Consider the following 14,794-nt stretch of genomic DNA (forward strand, 5'->3'; position numbering starts at 1 on the left):
TTATATATCCTTGATAATAGTCCTTTGTCTGAGGTACAGCTGGTAAAAATTTTTTCCCACATTGTAGATTGTCTCTTAGTTCTGCTAATGGTTTCTTTTGAAGTACAGAAGCTTTTTAGTAAGATGAGATCCCAGTTGTTGATTCTTTCTGCTAGTTCCCGTGCTACTGAGGATTTGTTCATAAAGTCTTTTCCTATACCAATGTCTTCCAGAGTTCTGCCTAACTTACTTTCCAGCAAGTTTAATGTTTCTGTTTTAATATTTAGATCTTTAATCCATTTGGATTTTAATTTAGTGCATGGCGAAAGATAAGGGTCTAATTTTAATCTGTGACAGGTTGATATCCAGTTTTTCCAACACCATTTATTAAAGAGGCTATCTTTCCTCCACTGAGGATGGTGAGCTCCTTTGTCGAAGATGAGGTAGCTGAGTACATCTGCATTTGTTTTTGTGTCTTCCAGTCTGTTCCATTGATCCTCAGGCCTATTTCTTTGCCAGTACCATGCTGATTTTATCACAGTGGCTTTGTAGTATAGTTTCAAATTGGGAATTGTTACACCTGGTGCCATGTGACTGTTGCCTATAATGGCTTTTGCTATTCTAGGTCTCTTGTGGTTCCAAATGAATTTTTGGATTCTTTTTTCTAGTTCTGTGAAATATAGTGTTGGAATTTCAATTGGCATTGCATTGAATGTATATAGCAGTTTCGGTAGTATGGCCATTTTCACTATGTTGATTCTTCCTACCCAGGAGCAGGGGATATCTTTCCATTTTTTTATATCCTCTTCGATTTCTTTTTTCAGAGTGCTGTAGTTTTCAGTGTAGAGATCTTTTGTTTCTTTTGTTAGATTGATTCCTAGATACTTCATTTTTTTGGATGCTATTGTAAAAGGAATTTTTTCCCTTATTTCTCTTTCTGTCTGTCTGTTATTTGTGTATAGAAAGGCTATTGATTTTTGGGTATTCACCTTGTATCCAGATACTTTACTGAATCTGTCAATTAAGTCTAGAAGTTTTTTGGTGGAGTTTTTTGGATCTTCAATGTAGAGTATCATATCATCAGCAAATAATGATAGTTTTATAGGCAGGCTTGCTGCTGCTCTCTGAGCCGATCTCTGACTGTCTCTGCCCCAGGAATCCAGCCTCTAAATCACCACAATATCTGAAGAGTATATGCTGTTTCCCAACAGGAGACATTTTTTACCACATTGGGTGCAATTGAACATGACTTCAGATTTAGGGCAATCTTTGTTTTCAAAGAGGAGGAAATTTTTTAAATTACAAAAATGTAATTCATCATACAGAAACATTCTGTCTCTTGACCCCTGAGAAATGACACGGTTTTGGCCTCCCTTAACGTTTTTTATTGCTGAAGCTGGAGTTAGAAAACTGTAATTAAGATTCACTTGTTCTCTTAGCAACCCTCTCATTTCCAGCTCTTCTACAGCTCAAAATGTGACTTAACTACCAGTCCAAGGTGAGAGGGGCTGAGGGTTCCCAACCATCTTCTGATCCTGCAAGACTTACCATCTTACTTGAAATGGAACAGCAGTCCCAACTATCTGTTCATTCTTCTTCCTCACCACTCTGGATAAAGCTGACCCCCACCCTTCTCCTTTTCTGTTTGTGATTTACAGGGTCTCACTGTAATTCAGGCCAGCCTTGAACTTACTGTGTAGCCCTGGCTGGCCCTCAGTTTATGGGCATCCTCCTGCCTCAGCCTTCCAAGTGGCTGAGATTACAGGTATGTGCCATCATGCCTGTTCAGTTGTTTCTTGAAAAAAAAAAAAAACCTACTAAACTAGTTACTTTAAGTTATATATTAGTTCTTCCTCACTGTCTTTATCGCCTTGTTGCAAGATTCAGATAATCTATTTCCCTTGCCACTGTAGTGTCACTTGGGTGATTTGCTGATCTCAGACTTCACAGTCCTCAATCAGAATTTGATTCATGCCATAAAAAAGTCATACTGAAGTTTTCAGGAACATGTTTACCTGGTTTTCAGAAGCACCCACCCTCCAATTCAGGAAAAACCAGAGGCCCTAAGTCAGAACATTTGTTCTGGTGAAGAGGTTGAGAATTGAGGCCAGACACATTAAGACAGCCTTATTTCTGGTCACTGTGCAGTGACCAGTGGAACACCCTGAGAGAAGCCACTTAGAGCCAGAGAGCTCCATGATGAGTAAGTGAAGATTGTATCAAGAATGTGATTTTTATCTCCCTGCAGAGTCTTCCAGGTGGCCCTGGAGGAAAGGAGTGATTGCAATTTCTTGAGCATAATCATGAAGTTGGAGGTACCCCTCTCCAGAAACTTACGTCAAAATTAAATTATGGGGAAGTGAAAAATGCAAGGATGCAAGAGCCAGACACATCTGCGCTCCAAACCTGGCTCTACAAATGTGAAGAAATACTCAGTGATCTTAGGCAAATTAATTTCCCTGAACCTCCAGAGGGAGAGACGATCACTCCCAATATATAGGATCAAGTGCGATGTCTAAAGGCCTGGACTCAAACCCTGGCACACAACAGGCCTGCAACAAATTTAGTTCTTTCATCTTGCCTTCCTGAAGCTTTAGCCATTGGGGTAGGCTAATAGGAAAGCAATTGGGTCCTGCTTCTACCACTAACTAGGTGGAACTCTGCATTTGTAAAATGGAGATAGTATCTCTCACCTCAGAATTTTGTATATTCTAAAGATCTCAAGAGCCTTAAAAGTATCCCAAGACCCTCACAACCTCTGAGGAGCCTTGATGATTGCCCATATGGGCAAAGAAGTGATTGAAATTGTGACAGTTCCAGCAAAATAATAGATAAAAGACAAAACTCACAAGGGCAGGGTGTGGTGGTACACACCTGTAATCCCAGCACTCTGGGAGGCTAAAGCAGGATTGCAGCCTGGGCAATTTACTCACACACAAAAAAGGAGGGCGGCTGGGTGACGTAGTTCAGTGTGAAGGTCCTGAGTTCAATCCCTAGCGCACACAAACCCACAGGCAGGAAAGCTTGAATCCCACTGGCTGTGTTCAAATTTTACTTTAGTAATTGTCTGATTTACTTATCTTTATCACATTTCTGCAGCCATAAAATGAGGATAATAATAATAACCTGCTTTATAGGGCTGCTATGAAATACTTGGTTCATAGCAACTGCTCAGGTAAGGTAACATTCACATCAACATCATCACTGTGGTATAGTACTCTCAAGAAAGGAAGGCCGGGCTGTCGTGGAGAATGAAATGCTGTTTACTTTCTGTTTTGAGGCAAATGCGTCAGTTGTCCAGTTGGCACAGGGAGGCCATGCCTCGGTTTATCCAGTGCTTCTGGGGCCTGTCTGTCGGAAGCTCAATGGAGAGGACGTAGTTGGTAGAGTGGCCTGTGGTGGAGAGGACACCCCTGCGGGCACTTGTCTTGTAGACCGGACACATGTAAATGTTCTGATGCAGAAACAGTGCACTCTCCCCAGGTTTCAGCCAAATGATGGGCAGTGCGTCATAGAGGATTTTGGGGAGAGATTCGCCAATCTGCTTCATTTTCCTGTCCCAACGGGCACCTTCTAGGAAGAGCCCTTTTATGTAGGCCCCATCTTCTGGGTTACTCTCCACGGCTGTTTCTTGTGTGGTTACCTGGAAGAGGGTGAACTGTGAGTCCATAACCTGCCAACTTCCTGTACAAGGCAAGAATTAGAACCACCCGGATTCAATATCTGCCTCTACCAGGGTGCATCTCAGAGGACAAGGGGCTTCTGTGACAGTATTTCTGCCTGCTGCACATGAACCAGGTCTGATTCCTAGCAGGATTCTATCCTCATAGATGGGGAGGGGGCAAAGAGAAAGCACTGAGTGAGGAGGCCATATTAACTATAGCCTACTGATCCTGCATAGCCCTTGCATCTATGAAGTGAGAAGTTAGATTCTGATTCAGAGCTGGCAAAACAGTTCTGGGGGTAGTGAAAATAAATCCTTGATCTGCCAGTTTTGTAGTGTAAAACTTCTACCATAGTTGATTTCAGGCTACCAACCAAGAACAAGCTCACAAAACTCTTGGAAAAGTAAAAATTGGCTCCAATGAGCTGGAGTGAGTGTGCTCCAGCATACCACTGGTTAGATGGACAAGTGGTAAGCTCACATTCCTTTCAAGTAAGGGCAGAAAGTGGTCTAGGATAGTAGGGTGTGTGTGTGTGTGTGTGTGTGTGTGTTGTGAAACAGCACAAACTCCAGTTAACATCACTCTCATTCTATTTTTTTTCTTGCTGTTTTTACTGAATGGAATTTTTTCCCCACTACTAATATCTACCTAAGAGCATTAACATTCTTCCCAGTGGAGTCCACCATGTTGAACAGGCAGCATGGGAGGATGTTTTCCTTTTCCTTGGTATGATGGTGGCAGAATTCTCCTCTGGAAAGATTCCCTTCTTTCGAGTTTTTTGTTTTTTGATTTTTTTTTTTTTTTTTTTTTTTTGTTCTGGGTTTCTTTTTTTTTTTTTTTTTTTTTTTGGAGACAGGGTCACACTATATAGTTCAGGCTGGCCTCAAACTCATGGCAGTACTGTTGCCTTAGTCTCCTGAATGCTGGGATTACAGGGGTACACCACCATGCCCACAAGATTCCTTTTTACATACACAGAGACAAAGGCTTGGGTGTCCTGTGATATGTAGAGAATAGTTCTTAGAGCTACTCATGTTACATACTTAACGTGTAGCATCTTCGTATGTAGAAGCATGTGGACCTAACATACCGAAGTGTTTGGACTTACAAGGAAATGGGCAGTATTGCTTTCTTTGGTTGGTCCCTTGAGCTGTTCTAACTCAGAGCACCCTACCTCAAACTCAAATCCAATGTGGTCAATGGGGATGGTATATTTCCGGGCATAATTCTGAGAGACACCAGTCAAAAAAGACTGTGTGAAGTAGAATCCAGAGATCCAAAAGACCACAGGGGGGCCCTTGTCAATCCATTCCTGCAGAGCCATAGAAATCAGAATTCAAAATCAACCACACATCAAAGATAGTTCAAAGGCAGATAATGAGTCCCACAAATAAATACTCTCTCTCATTTTTGACTTATATTTTCCCACTTTCAAAATGAAAGTACAAAGAAACATTTCTACTTTAACAAAAGTACAGGTGCAAGGTGGTGATGGGAACACAGTAGAGAGTGACGGTGACTGTAGAGGAGGAGAATATATCTCATGACCAAACTGAGCAAATAGCCACTCATCTCCAGAAATAGTAGCAATTCGCAAATTGCAGGCACATTGTTTCAAGGATTCTAGTTTTGTTTTGTTTTTCCAGGAAAACATCTGGTGTTTTGTTTTGGGTGCTGGCTAGCACTCTACCACAGAGTTATATCCCAGACCTCTACATCTAGATTTTGATGTATAAAATTCCAGTGTGGGCATGTTAGCTCAAAAGTTTTAAAATTCCCAGGCAGCCAAACAAAGCATATGCCAAACCCATCCCATGAGCCACCAGTTTGTGACATTTATTCTAGTTCCCACTTTTATATCCGTAGACAAGAATCTTCCCAAGGTCTTTCGAGTCTCTCTCCTGTCCCTAACTCTGGAAAGACCATTTCAAGGTGGCATGCTGCAATGGCTGCAAACCCTTCTACCCTGCCCAGTTAGCCTGATTCCCAGGTACCTGGAAGAAAGCCAGGTGGGCCACTAGGTCAGCCACATAGCCCCCCAGTGGCTTCAGCGATGGGTAGGACTTGGCTGCCCACATCTCTGGCACTTTACCCACGAGTATGCTGTTGAAGACTTCCTCCAGCTCCGAGGACATCAGGACCTGCCCTTTGATAGCTCGGCCAAGATTAATGAGGCTACTGCGAACCACTTTGGTCAACCTGCAAGATGCAAGGAGCTGGATGAACCTGGCTTTCCCGTCGTCCCATTCTCTCCAAATGCACTAATTTCCAGTCTCCTTTTTTTCTTTTTCTTTTTTTACCAGGGACTGAACTCAGGACCTTGTGCTTGCAAGGCAGGCGCAACGCCACTGAGCCAAATCCCTGGTCCCATCCTTTTTTCTTGATTCCCTTTAAAAGGTCATTGAATACATGGTCATTAATTACAAAGAAATTAAATTACCTATTCCATCACCACCCAAAGACAACATTGATATCTATCTTTACAGGTTTGTGTCTATGTAAACACAAGTCATTTTTAATAGGGTCATCCTATATTTTTTTGTAACCTGTTTTAATCTGAAGAGAAATTGGTCCAATTCAGTAAATAAGTGACCTAACCAGGGATTTAGCTCAGTGGGGCTACTGCCTGCCTCACGGACCTTGCAAGCGAAGGTTCTGAGTTCCATCCCTGGTACCAAAAAATATTAAATAAATAAATAAGTAAATAAGTGACCTAAATTATCCTTTATAATGACTGCACAATGCTCCAATTTATCTAACCTGTTTATTGCAGAAACATTTCTAGATTGTTGTCATTGTAAACATTGCTAGGAAAATCCGTATTAATCTTTATGCAAATTTCTAATTATTTTCTTAGTAAAAGAATTTCTGGATCTAAGGGCCCATACAGTTTTAGGGGTTTTGATCCATTTTGCTTAAGTTTTTCTTTTTACAGACTATGAGGTGCATACATGAGAAGAGGTGACCAAAGGGCAGCCTGTGAGATGCCAAGCTCACTTGCCTCTTTCTGGCGTCCATGTTCTGAGGCCCAGTGGACATGAGAATGATCAAATGCAGAAAAGCAATCCCCAGATGTGTAACTGCTAAACATTCTTATCAGGAGGAATGTGATTTTCAGAACTTGGTGCACATGCTCACTGAGGGGCCAAGGAAGGGTCCCACGCAGGTCTCTATTACACCTACAGACATACTTCTAGCCTTGAAACTATGGACCTAGTTTCAAGGTCTTAGTACTCAAAGAAGGCCCCAGAAGACACAATAATGCCCCTGACTGCAAACTGAAAGCTGAACTGTCACTTAATCACTGGACTTCCTGTGCCCCTCGATGAACAAAACAGTTGGTGGGATACACAGTGGAGCGACGCTGAAGGTGAAGATTGCTGTTACCCTGGCTCCTTGCATTCAGTGGTCAGTGGTAAAGGCTAGTGAAGGTCCCTGTAACCACCTAGGAGGGGATCTAGTGGCCATAGGGGAGAAGGTAGTGGCAGAGGAGGAAAGCCATGAGGATGGGTATCTGATTGAATGAATGAGGTCTCCAGTCCATCATGCCAAGGCATCTGATTCACAGCAGAAATGGCCTCGTCCTAGTTTTGCATCCCACTTTTTGTTCTGTCCCCCATATAACCAACTGCCTATTGACTCTAGAGACTAACCCTGAGACCACAGAAGCAGAGATGCTCTCAGATGACATTGCTCCAGCTAGTCTTCCAGAGCAAGCCTCTTGACAGTGAACAATGACTCAATGAAGCAGAATGGAGATAGCAACACAGTATCTGGAAGAACAAGAACCTACACTCGGAAGCAGGAGTGATGAGTTTTAAGCCTTGGCACTGAGTCACTTGAAATTTGCATCAAGCCACTGTCATCTTGGCCTCAATCTCCTCATCTAGCCTACATAGTCCTTGATAACTCTTTCTGTTTTGACTATTTAGAAACCAAATCAAGGTGCTTTCACTGAGTTTTGTGCTGTCACAACTGGAGGAGAAGTGAGAAGGGATGAGAATAGAGGGACAAGAGACTCTTGCTTCTCTGGCCAGCCCATAACACCCCAACTCTGTGGGAAAAGCAATGGACATTTTCCTGCCATTTGCTGCATTTACCCTAACTTTACATATTGTACATTGACTCTGGTATCAGACAGCCTAGGTTCAAATTCAGTTCTGCCATTGAATAACTATGTGACCTTTGGCATTTGAATTCCATTTACCATTTGAATTCCAATATTGTATTACACAGTGGTAAAGACTAGTAAAGGCCCCTGCAACTATCATAGAGGGATTCTAGCTGCCTTAGGGGAGACTGAGTAGGTTAGGAATGAACTCATTAGGTCTGGTGTTACGAATGAGGACTACAGCTCACCACCTGTGCAAAGATGGTAGAGAGTAACTACATATTTCAAAAGACTGCAGAATTTGAGAGATCCACGCACAGTGCTTGAAATCATATCTGGCACTAAGGGCTCAATAAAAGCAGCTCTGATTATTTAATTTTAACTGTAGATGTAACATGAATGAGTGAAAAAGAATGAATAGAAGGTGTGATTTAATCCTGGGCCAACACATACTGAGGAGGAGCCTATGAACAGCTCTTCCTAAGGATGGGGCAAACCATTTCCTACACTGCAACACTATGAAGTATCCGTCTCAGCTACTTCCTGTGAGAGCCAACTCCCAGGATCCAAGTGAGATCATCTGGCCTACCTGTTGAATCTGATGAGCTCCTGTCTTAGGACAGTGTTCATGGACTCCTCATAGACCACAGGATATAAGTTCATGACCTCTTCCAGGTCAAAGTCTTTGGGGAGTTTGGAGAGTACATCCTGAGCCAGCTCCTCGACAACTTCCTTTATGCAGAAAATAGGTGAATGAGAAATAAGACCTGTAGGTTGTAGCATTATCTGGGTAAACCTGCAGTAATGAGTGTCTATCTTTTTAAACATTCTATCAGATCCCCCTGGGAACTCTCCTATAGAAACCAATTTGCTCCTGGCAATAATGAAGGCAACCATCACCCTACCAGTTTGGGGGAGGGCATCACTCCTTTGCCCCAAATTAAAATGCTAACGAATGAGAGCTCTGTCTTCACACCTGTGGCCAGGCAGGGAATTCCTGCTCAGCCAGGTGGCAGTAACCACTTCCTGTCTTAAGGTCACCTCTGGGTGAGACTCTCCCACTGTTGTCACAGCCAGCTTCTTAGGAGCAGCTCCTGATAGAATAAACTTTCTCTCAATTTTCTATCAGATCCCCCTGGGAACTCTCCTATAGAAACCAATTTGCTCCTGGCAATAATGAAGGCAACCATCACCCTACCAGTTTGGGGGAGGGCATCACTCCTTTGCCCCAAATTAAAATGCTAACGAATGAGAGCTCTGTCTTCACACCTGTGGCCAGGCAGGGAATTCCTGCTCAGCCAGGTGGCAGTAACCACTTCCTGTCTTAAGGTCACCTCTGGGTGAGACTCTCCCACTGTTGTCACAGCCAGCTTCTTAGGAGCAGCTCCTGATAGAATAAACTCTTTCTCAATGCCTGTGATTTTCCCAAGTTCTTCCTTCCTTCCTTCCTTCCTTCCTTCTGTACCTATCATAACTTTACTGGTTTCTACTTAAATTCTGATACGCAGTTTTTAAGCAAAATAGAGTTAGTTTTAAAATATTATATAATAAGCAGGGGTGATATATGGATATACAAAAAAATCATGAAATTTGTACAGGAATAGTTGACATTTTGGAAACTGTTTCTTTCAGCTCTGTATTTAAGGAGCTCTGTACTCTCAGCAGTAAGACCAGAGCGCCCCCTCCCATCCTGCCAGGCCTCCACTTTTCTGATGCTCCCTAGATGGAAAATTGCCCAGGAAATGTCTCCTCCTCAAGCCTGTTTACCTGAGGTGACTTGCCACTCCCTCCTGACTGTCTGGGGAGGGTCAGCAGCACCCCTTGGAAGAGCTGGTTGGTTTCCTGGTTGTCCTTGGTGATATCAGCATTCTCATGGAGACCAAATACTTCTGGGTGGGCTGTGATGGGCAGGGTCCTGAGGTAGTCGATATAGGACTGGAAAGGAAATCCTCAGTTGACATAATGTATGTCCCTGCAGTCCCACAGGTGCTTTAGGGTTTGGCTGGGTCCAGCTCAAGCAAGAATCACACTGTAGCAGTTGTACTGCCCACCCAGGCTGTGTGAATATACCCCCAGCACTCCTTCATAAAGTTTTCTAAAGAGTATGAAAGCAGATGGGGCTGTCTTCCTCCCACAATCTCCTCCTCTCTGCTCCCCTAGCTTTGGAGTTAAATGGAACTGGGTTTGGGCCCTAGCTCTATCACTAGCCAACAGTGGAATGTTCATCTGAAACCCCAATTTCCTTATCTGTAAATAAGAAGACAAGTAAGGTCATAAAGGAATGAGGCTTTGGCATATAATAGGTAATTAGTAGAAGTAAGCTTTTTCTCATCCTTCTTCTAGATTTCTTGTTTTCTTCTGTATGTCATTCACCTGTCCAGTTTTTCTGTCCCACCCCCCTTGTCATCTTTTCAACCTTGTTTTCATGTAGCAATTGCCAGCTTGGTCACTATCACAGCCTCATCTTTACCATCCTTCTTTCTCCCTCCCCAGTTACCCAGATGTGCTCCATATTTTGAAAGACCTTGTCTACTAAATACCTAGCATTTACTTCAAAAACATCCCCCGAAGGCCTTTTGGAATGTTAGAAATAGCTTATAGACTTCTGAGCCCCTCTGAGGACAGAAGTGGGCCTTATATCACCTGGTAGGAGCCATAGGGAGGGATGTAGTATGTCTCTCCAGGGGCGAGATAGTAACGGTCCTGCTGGATTTCCTTGCAGTAGAATGTGGACAGAAAAGACAGCAGCAGACGCCGGTCTTTGTCATCAGTCACTCTGCCTCCATAATTACATTCTCCTGGAGAAGCAACAGGGAAAGAAGTTGAGCAGAGGAAAAGTCATCATGAATTTGGTTATTAACCTGAAACAAGGGATTCATCTGGCCAAGGAACCCTCTGGAACAGGGCAGCATGAGGACACAGAGTTGCTGATGCCTTATGCAGCTTGAGATGAGATGGTCTTCTGATATTATGGTTGCTACAAAACTAATACATGTTCTCCATATTCAAAATCAGAAAAGAAAAATAAAAAACAAAGATTAACAATACGATCAGGAAAAATTCCACCAAAGATGGCTTCCTATTATTCAGGCAGCTTCCAGACCTTTTGCTTTTGTGTATGTGCACATGTGTATGTGAACAGTATTACAAAAATGTGTTAGGCACTGCGCCTGCCTCACAAGTGCAAGGTCCTGAGTTTGATCCCTGGTACCAAAAAAAAAAAAAGTTTAGGGCAAGGACTTTGGAATAACACAATCCTGAGTTCCAGTTGCATCTTACAATGCTGTGGTTAAGACTAACAACACAGTATGTGTAAAACATTTAGTGTGGTTAGCCTATAAAAAGCATTCATTTAACTACAGCTATTATAATGCATATATTTTAGAAAAATGAGATATTCCTATACATATTGTTTTGAGATACCACTTTCACCATCCCCATGCCTACATTCAGATGTCTACAAAAAGAATTACGTGATTCTTTGGAAGGGATATCAAATCCAACTCACCATCACCTTGGGATGCACCTTCTCACGGGTGCAGATACTATATGGCTGTCACCTGGTATTTGGTAGGCAGGGTTAACACACTAGGTCTTAAGGAGGGGTGTGTGAGTGTGTGTGTGTGTGTGTGTGTATACAGTCAGTGGGCTTACTCCCAACTTCAAGCATTTCAGGGAAGGGCAGGTCTATAGACAGAAAAGGAAGTAAACATTATACTGAGGTGTAAAAGGCCTCAATTTCTTTCAGTCCTGACTTACTGGGATCTCAGTACCTTGGAGGGGCATTCTGGATGGCTACTTAAGGGAACAGATGAGGCTCATACTGAGTAATGAGTCCCAAGGAAGCCTCCTGACCTTCAGCCAGCTTCTCTATATCTCTGCAACTCTGTAGACATCTCCAGGCCATTAGCAAAGTTCATTTTGAACATTACTGCTTGTTTCAGTGCTAAGGATGTTTATGACAATACCCAAACTATAATATTAAAGCATGGTTTTGCCCCCTGAAATCAGTGTGGCAGGGGTAGGGGGCACCCAGAGTCATGACATAAGGTCCCACCACCGCTGCCTTGTCAGTGAGTTGCCCTTCAGGAGACACTCTTTCAGCTTGGGTTTTGTGTCTATGAAGGAGAGTTCATTTCTTTATGGCTATATATATGTTTGCTTTTTAGCAACTGCACAAGTTCCTAGAGGAGCCAAGACATGCTTTAGACCTCTGCTTAACTCTCTATTGTCTGCTACAGGGCTGGGTACAAGATTAAGAATGAATGACTTTGGTTCATCTAATTTGACAACCTCTCTGTACATGTGACTATTTAATTAGTTTTCACAGTGTATTCTAAATATCACCTGTATCTGATTTTTGCTAGGTATATAGGAAGGTTATTCTCCTCTAGGCCCCTTAGAGAGGTGTGGGGCCAAGTGACAAGCACTTGCACATTTAATTGCTGGTATGAGCTCCTCAGTGATCACATGACTGTATACTGAGATGACAGCAATAAAAGTTGGTGGAGCCTTTACTGAACGCACACCTGATAGTTATAGTAAGCAAACTGATTCACAGACATGGGGATTCACACTGGACATGGAGAGTGGGGAAGAAATGGACTTCAGCGTCTTTCACCTTTGAGACTGGGGACCGTCAGCTCAGCCTAACTCACCTATCTGGATGGGCATGATAGGAAAGGACTGTCCTCAAGCTGGCTGGCACAGGCAGGGAAGCTGGTCTCTGGCCTGTAGGCAGTCTTCTCACAAAAGCACTACTCTGTGGTCTGGAGAAGAGCCCTGGTGCATGGCAGAGAATGAAGGGAAGATGCCCTCCAAATGAAGAACCACTGAACCTATGCTGTGTGTCACATGCGGTTTTGTTCCAGGAAACACTGCACTGAGCTAAAGTCAGTGCGGCCATCTACAACTGAATGTCATCATTCTCTTGCAGGTTTCACAACCTCGATGCCACTAACAACCTTGCTGTCACTAACTGGAGAGTTCTGTGCTTCATGGGGCTGTCTTGTGCACTGTGGAAGTTTAGCAGCACCCCTCGCCTCTACTCTAGATGCTGGTAGTGTTCTCCTCTTGAGTACTAAAAACCAAAACATCTCTAGACATTGCCAGATATGCCCTGAGCACAGTTCACTGCTCCAAGGCCTTGGTCTTCTCAGCTGTAAAACAGGGTCAGACATGAAGTTTATAAGACTGCTAAACTCACTGTGTGCATGCAGCATGAGTCACTGCTTGGGGAAAGGATCCAAGCAAACTCCTTAATGTCAGGAACTGAAGAGGGAATTCGTATGTGATCTTAAAGCCTTTCTACTGAGCTGCATTTTGACTTCTGGCCACGGTGTTTCATTCATTCAGTACATATCTTATATCTCTCTATTTTAACTCTTGTATCAGATTATACGATATATTATTTGAAGGCAGTGACCAAATTTTATACATCTGAGTTCTCCTGTATTCTTTTTTTGGTACTGGGTATCAAACTTGGGTCCTTGCACTTACAAGGCAAGAGGTGGAACTGCTGAGCTAAATCCCCAACCCTCCCATATTATTTACTAGTATATTCTGAGTGACTGAAAAAAAGTTGCTAATGAATTGTTTTCATACAAAAGACTCAAGATCCTTCCTGCTTGGGAATTCTCTCCTTTCTTCTCACCATTCAGTCTCCTTTCTTCTTCCACTGGTAGAATTCCTACTTGGCCCTCAAAACCCATTTCTCAAACCATCAGAAAATTTTCCATGATCATCTCCTCTCTATCCTCAGATTCAATCTTTGTGTTGCCTTTTTAACTTTATGTTTCTCTTAACTGAACTTATCACTATACGGTCATTTATTTTACTTGTATTTTTCTCCCTTTGCAGACTGTCAGCCACTTGACTGTAGGTAATATGTCTAAATTTGGTCTTTTACTATATCCAGCATGATGACCAGTATTAGTGTGACATCAGTGTTTGTTGAACGGATTAGAGAGTGAATGAGTAAGTGAAGAGAGGCAGGATCAAAAGAGCAGGAGGGTGGAGGTTTGTGGTAGATGTGCTCTTCCCATAGATACCTGTTAGGTAGGTCAGAGCATCAAACGGCACCTCCTTGTAGTCATTGAGAAACATCTGGATCTGCCGCATACTGATCCTTAGGTCAGATTCATTGAATTCATACGGAATATTCCAACCTGCAAGAGGCAGAGAAGAATTAGAGGCCTTGGTGCTGAGAGCTCTTAATTTCCACTCAGAGACTGAGCTGGTACAGTTAAGCACCATTATGGATCAAGAGCCTCCTTCAGCCTGTGAATATAGAGCACCAAGCCAATGATTAGCCTTGACAGTTACTGCTGGCGTGGGAGCCATTCTGCCCAAGAAGACATCCATTGTGAAATCAATTTCCTTATGGGTCTTCCTATTTGTTAAGGAAGATGTTAACATCCTGGGATTTGTGGAATGAGAATTATTCAGCCTGACTGGAATACTGTGGTAATACACAGAGCTCAAAAAATAACACTAATGCTGAGAGCAGTAGCTAAGACTGGGCAACAGGATGAAGCTGGTTTTGAGAATTCTCTTCCTTGTACTCATGGGAGACTTGGACGGCCACTTCCATTTCCAGGTTAATGACAAAGGCACACTGGGGCTGGAGAATGACATAAAAAAGTGTGCCCTGGACCTGGTATGAGATAGCTGGGGATGCTGTGCTTAACAGAGGAGTTTAATTTCCCACTAAACATTCAAATGCAAATTAAAAATATATAACAAAATAAATTCATGCACTGGCAAACAAAACACAATAGGGTAGTTGGTTGAGAGCCAAACTGCTGCATGGATTTCTAGAGATCTGGCATGGATAGGACACTGGTAGTAGGAGAAGCATGAAATCCAGATCCAGAGGGGCCTGGGGAGCTAATTGGAGCTGGCTGGTGTGCAGAGAAGGAAAGGTGTTCAGATAAAATCACCATGAGGACAAGTGTCCCCTTATCTCACTCACAAGTCCTGCTAGGAATCCCCTGAAGTTGGTCATTTCAAGGCTACTGGACAGAGTCAAAGGCAGCCC

The 14,794-nt window shown here is 43.0% G+C and overlaps 1 protein-coding gene across 1 annotated transcript in view; it reads right to left on the reverse strand.

Moving 5' to 3' along the window:
- Positions 1-2,911: 2,911 nt before the first annotated feature.
- LOC104855771 (dynein heavy chain 3, axonemal) overlaps positions 2,912-14,794 on the reverse strand; it is a 75,676-nt gene continuing 63,793 nt past the window's right edge. The window contains 7 exon segments of the mRNA XM_033758738.1: positions 2,912-3,622; positions 4,819-4,956; positions 5,639-5,843; positions 8,345-8,487; positions 9,523-9,690; positions 10,399-10,553; positions 13,806-13,922. Coding sequence (XP_033614629.1) covers positions 3,269-3,622; positions 4,819-4,956; positions 5,639-5,843; positions 8,345-8,487; positions 9,523-9,690; positions 10,399-10,553; positions 13,806-13,922 — 1,280 coding nt within the window. The 3' untranslated portion in view covers positions 2,912-3,268.

Source organism: Fukomys damarensis, unplaced genomic scaffold, assembly GCF_012274545.1.
Source record: "Fukomys damarensis isolate Sample0158 unplaced genomic scaffold, DMR_v1.0_HiC HiC_scaffold_34, whole genome shotgun sequence".
NCBI lineage: Eukaryota > Metazoa > Chordata > Mammalia > Rodentia > Bathyergidae > Fukomys > Fukomys damarensis.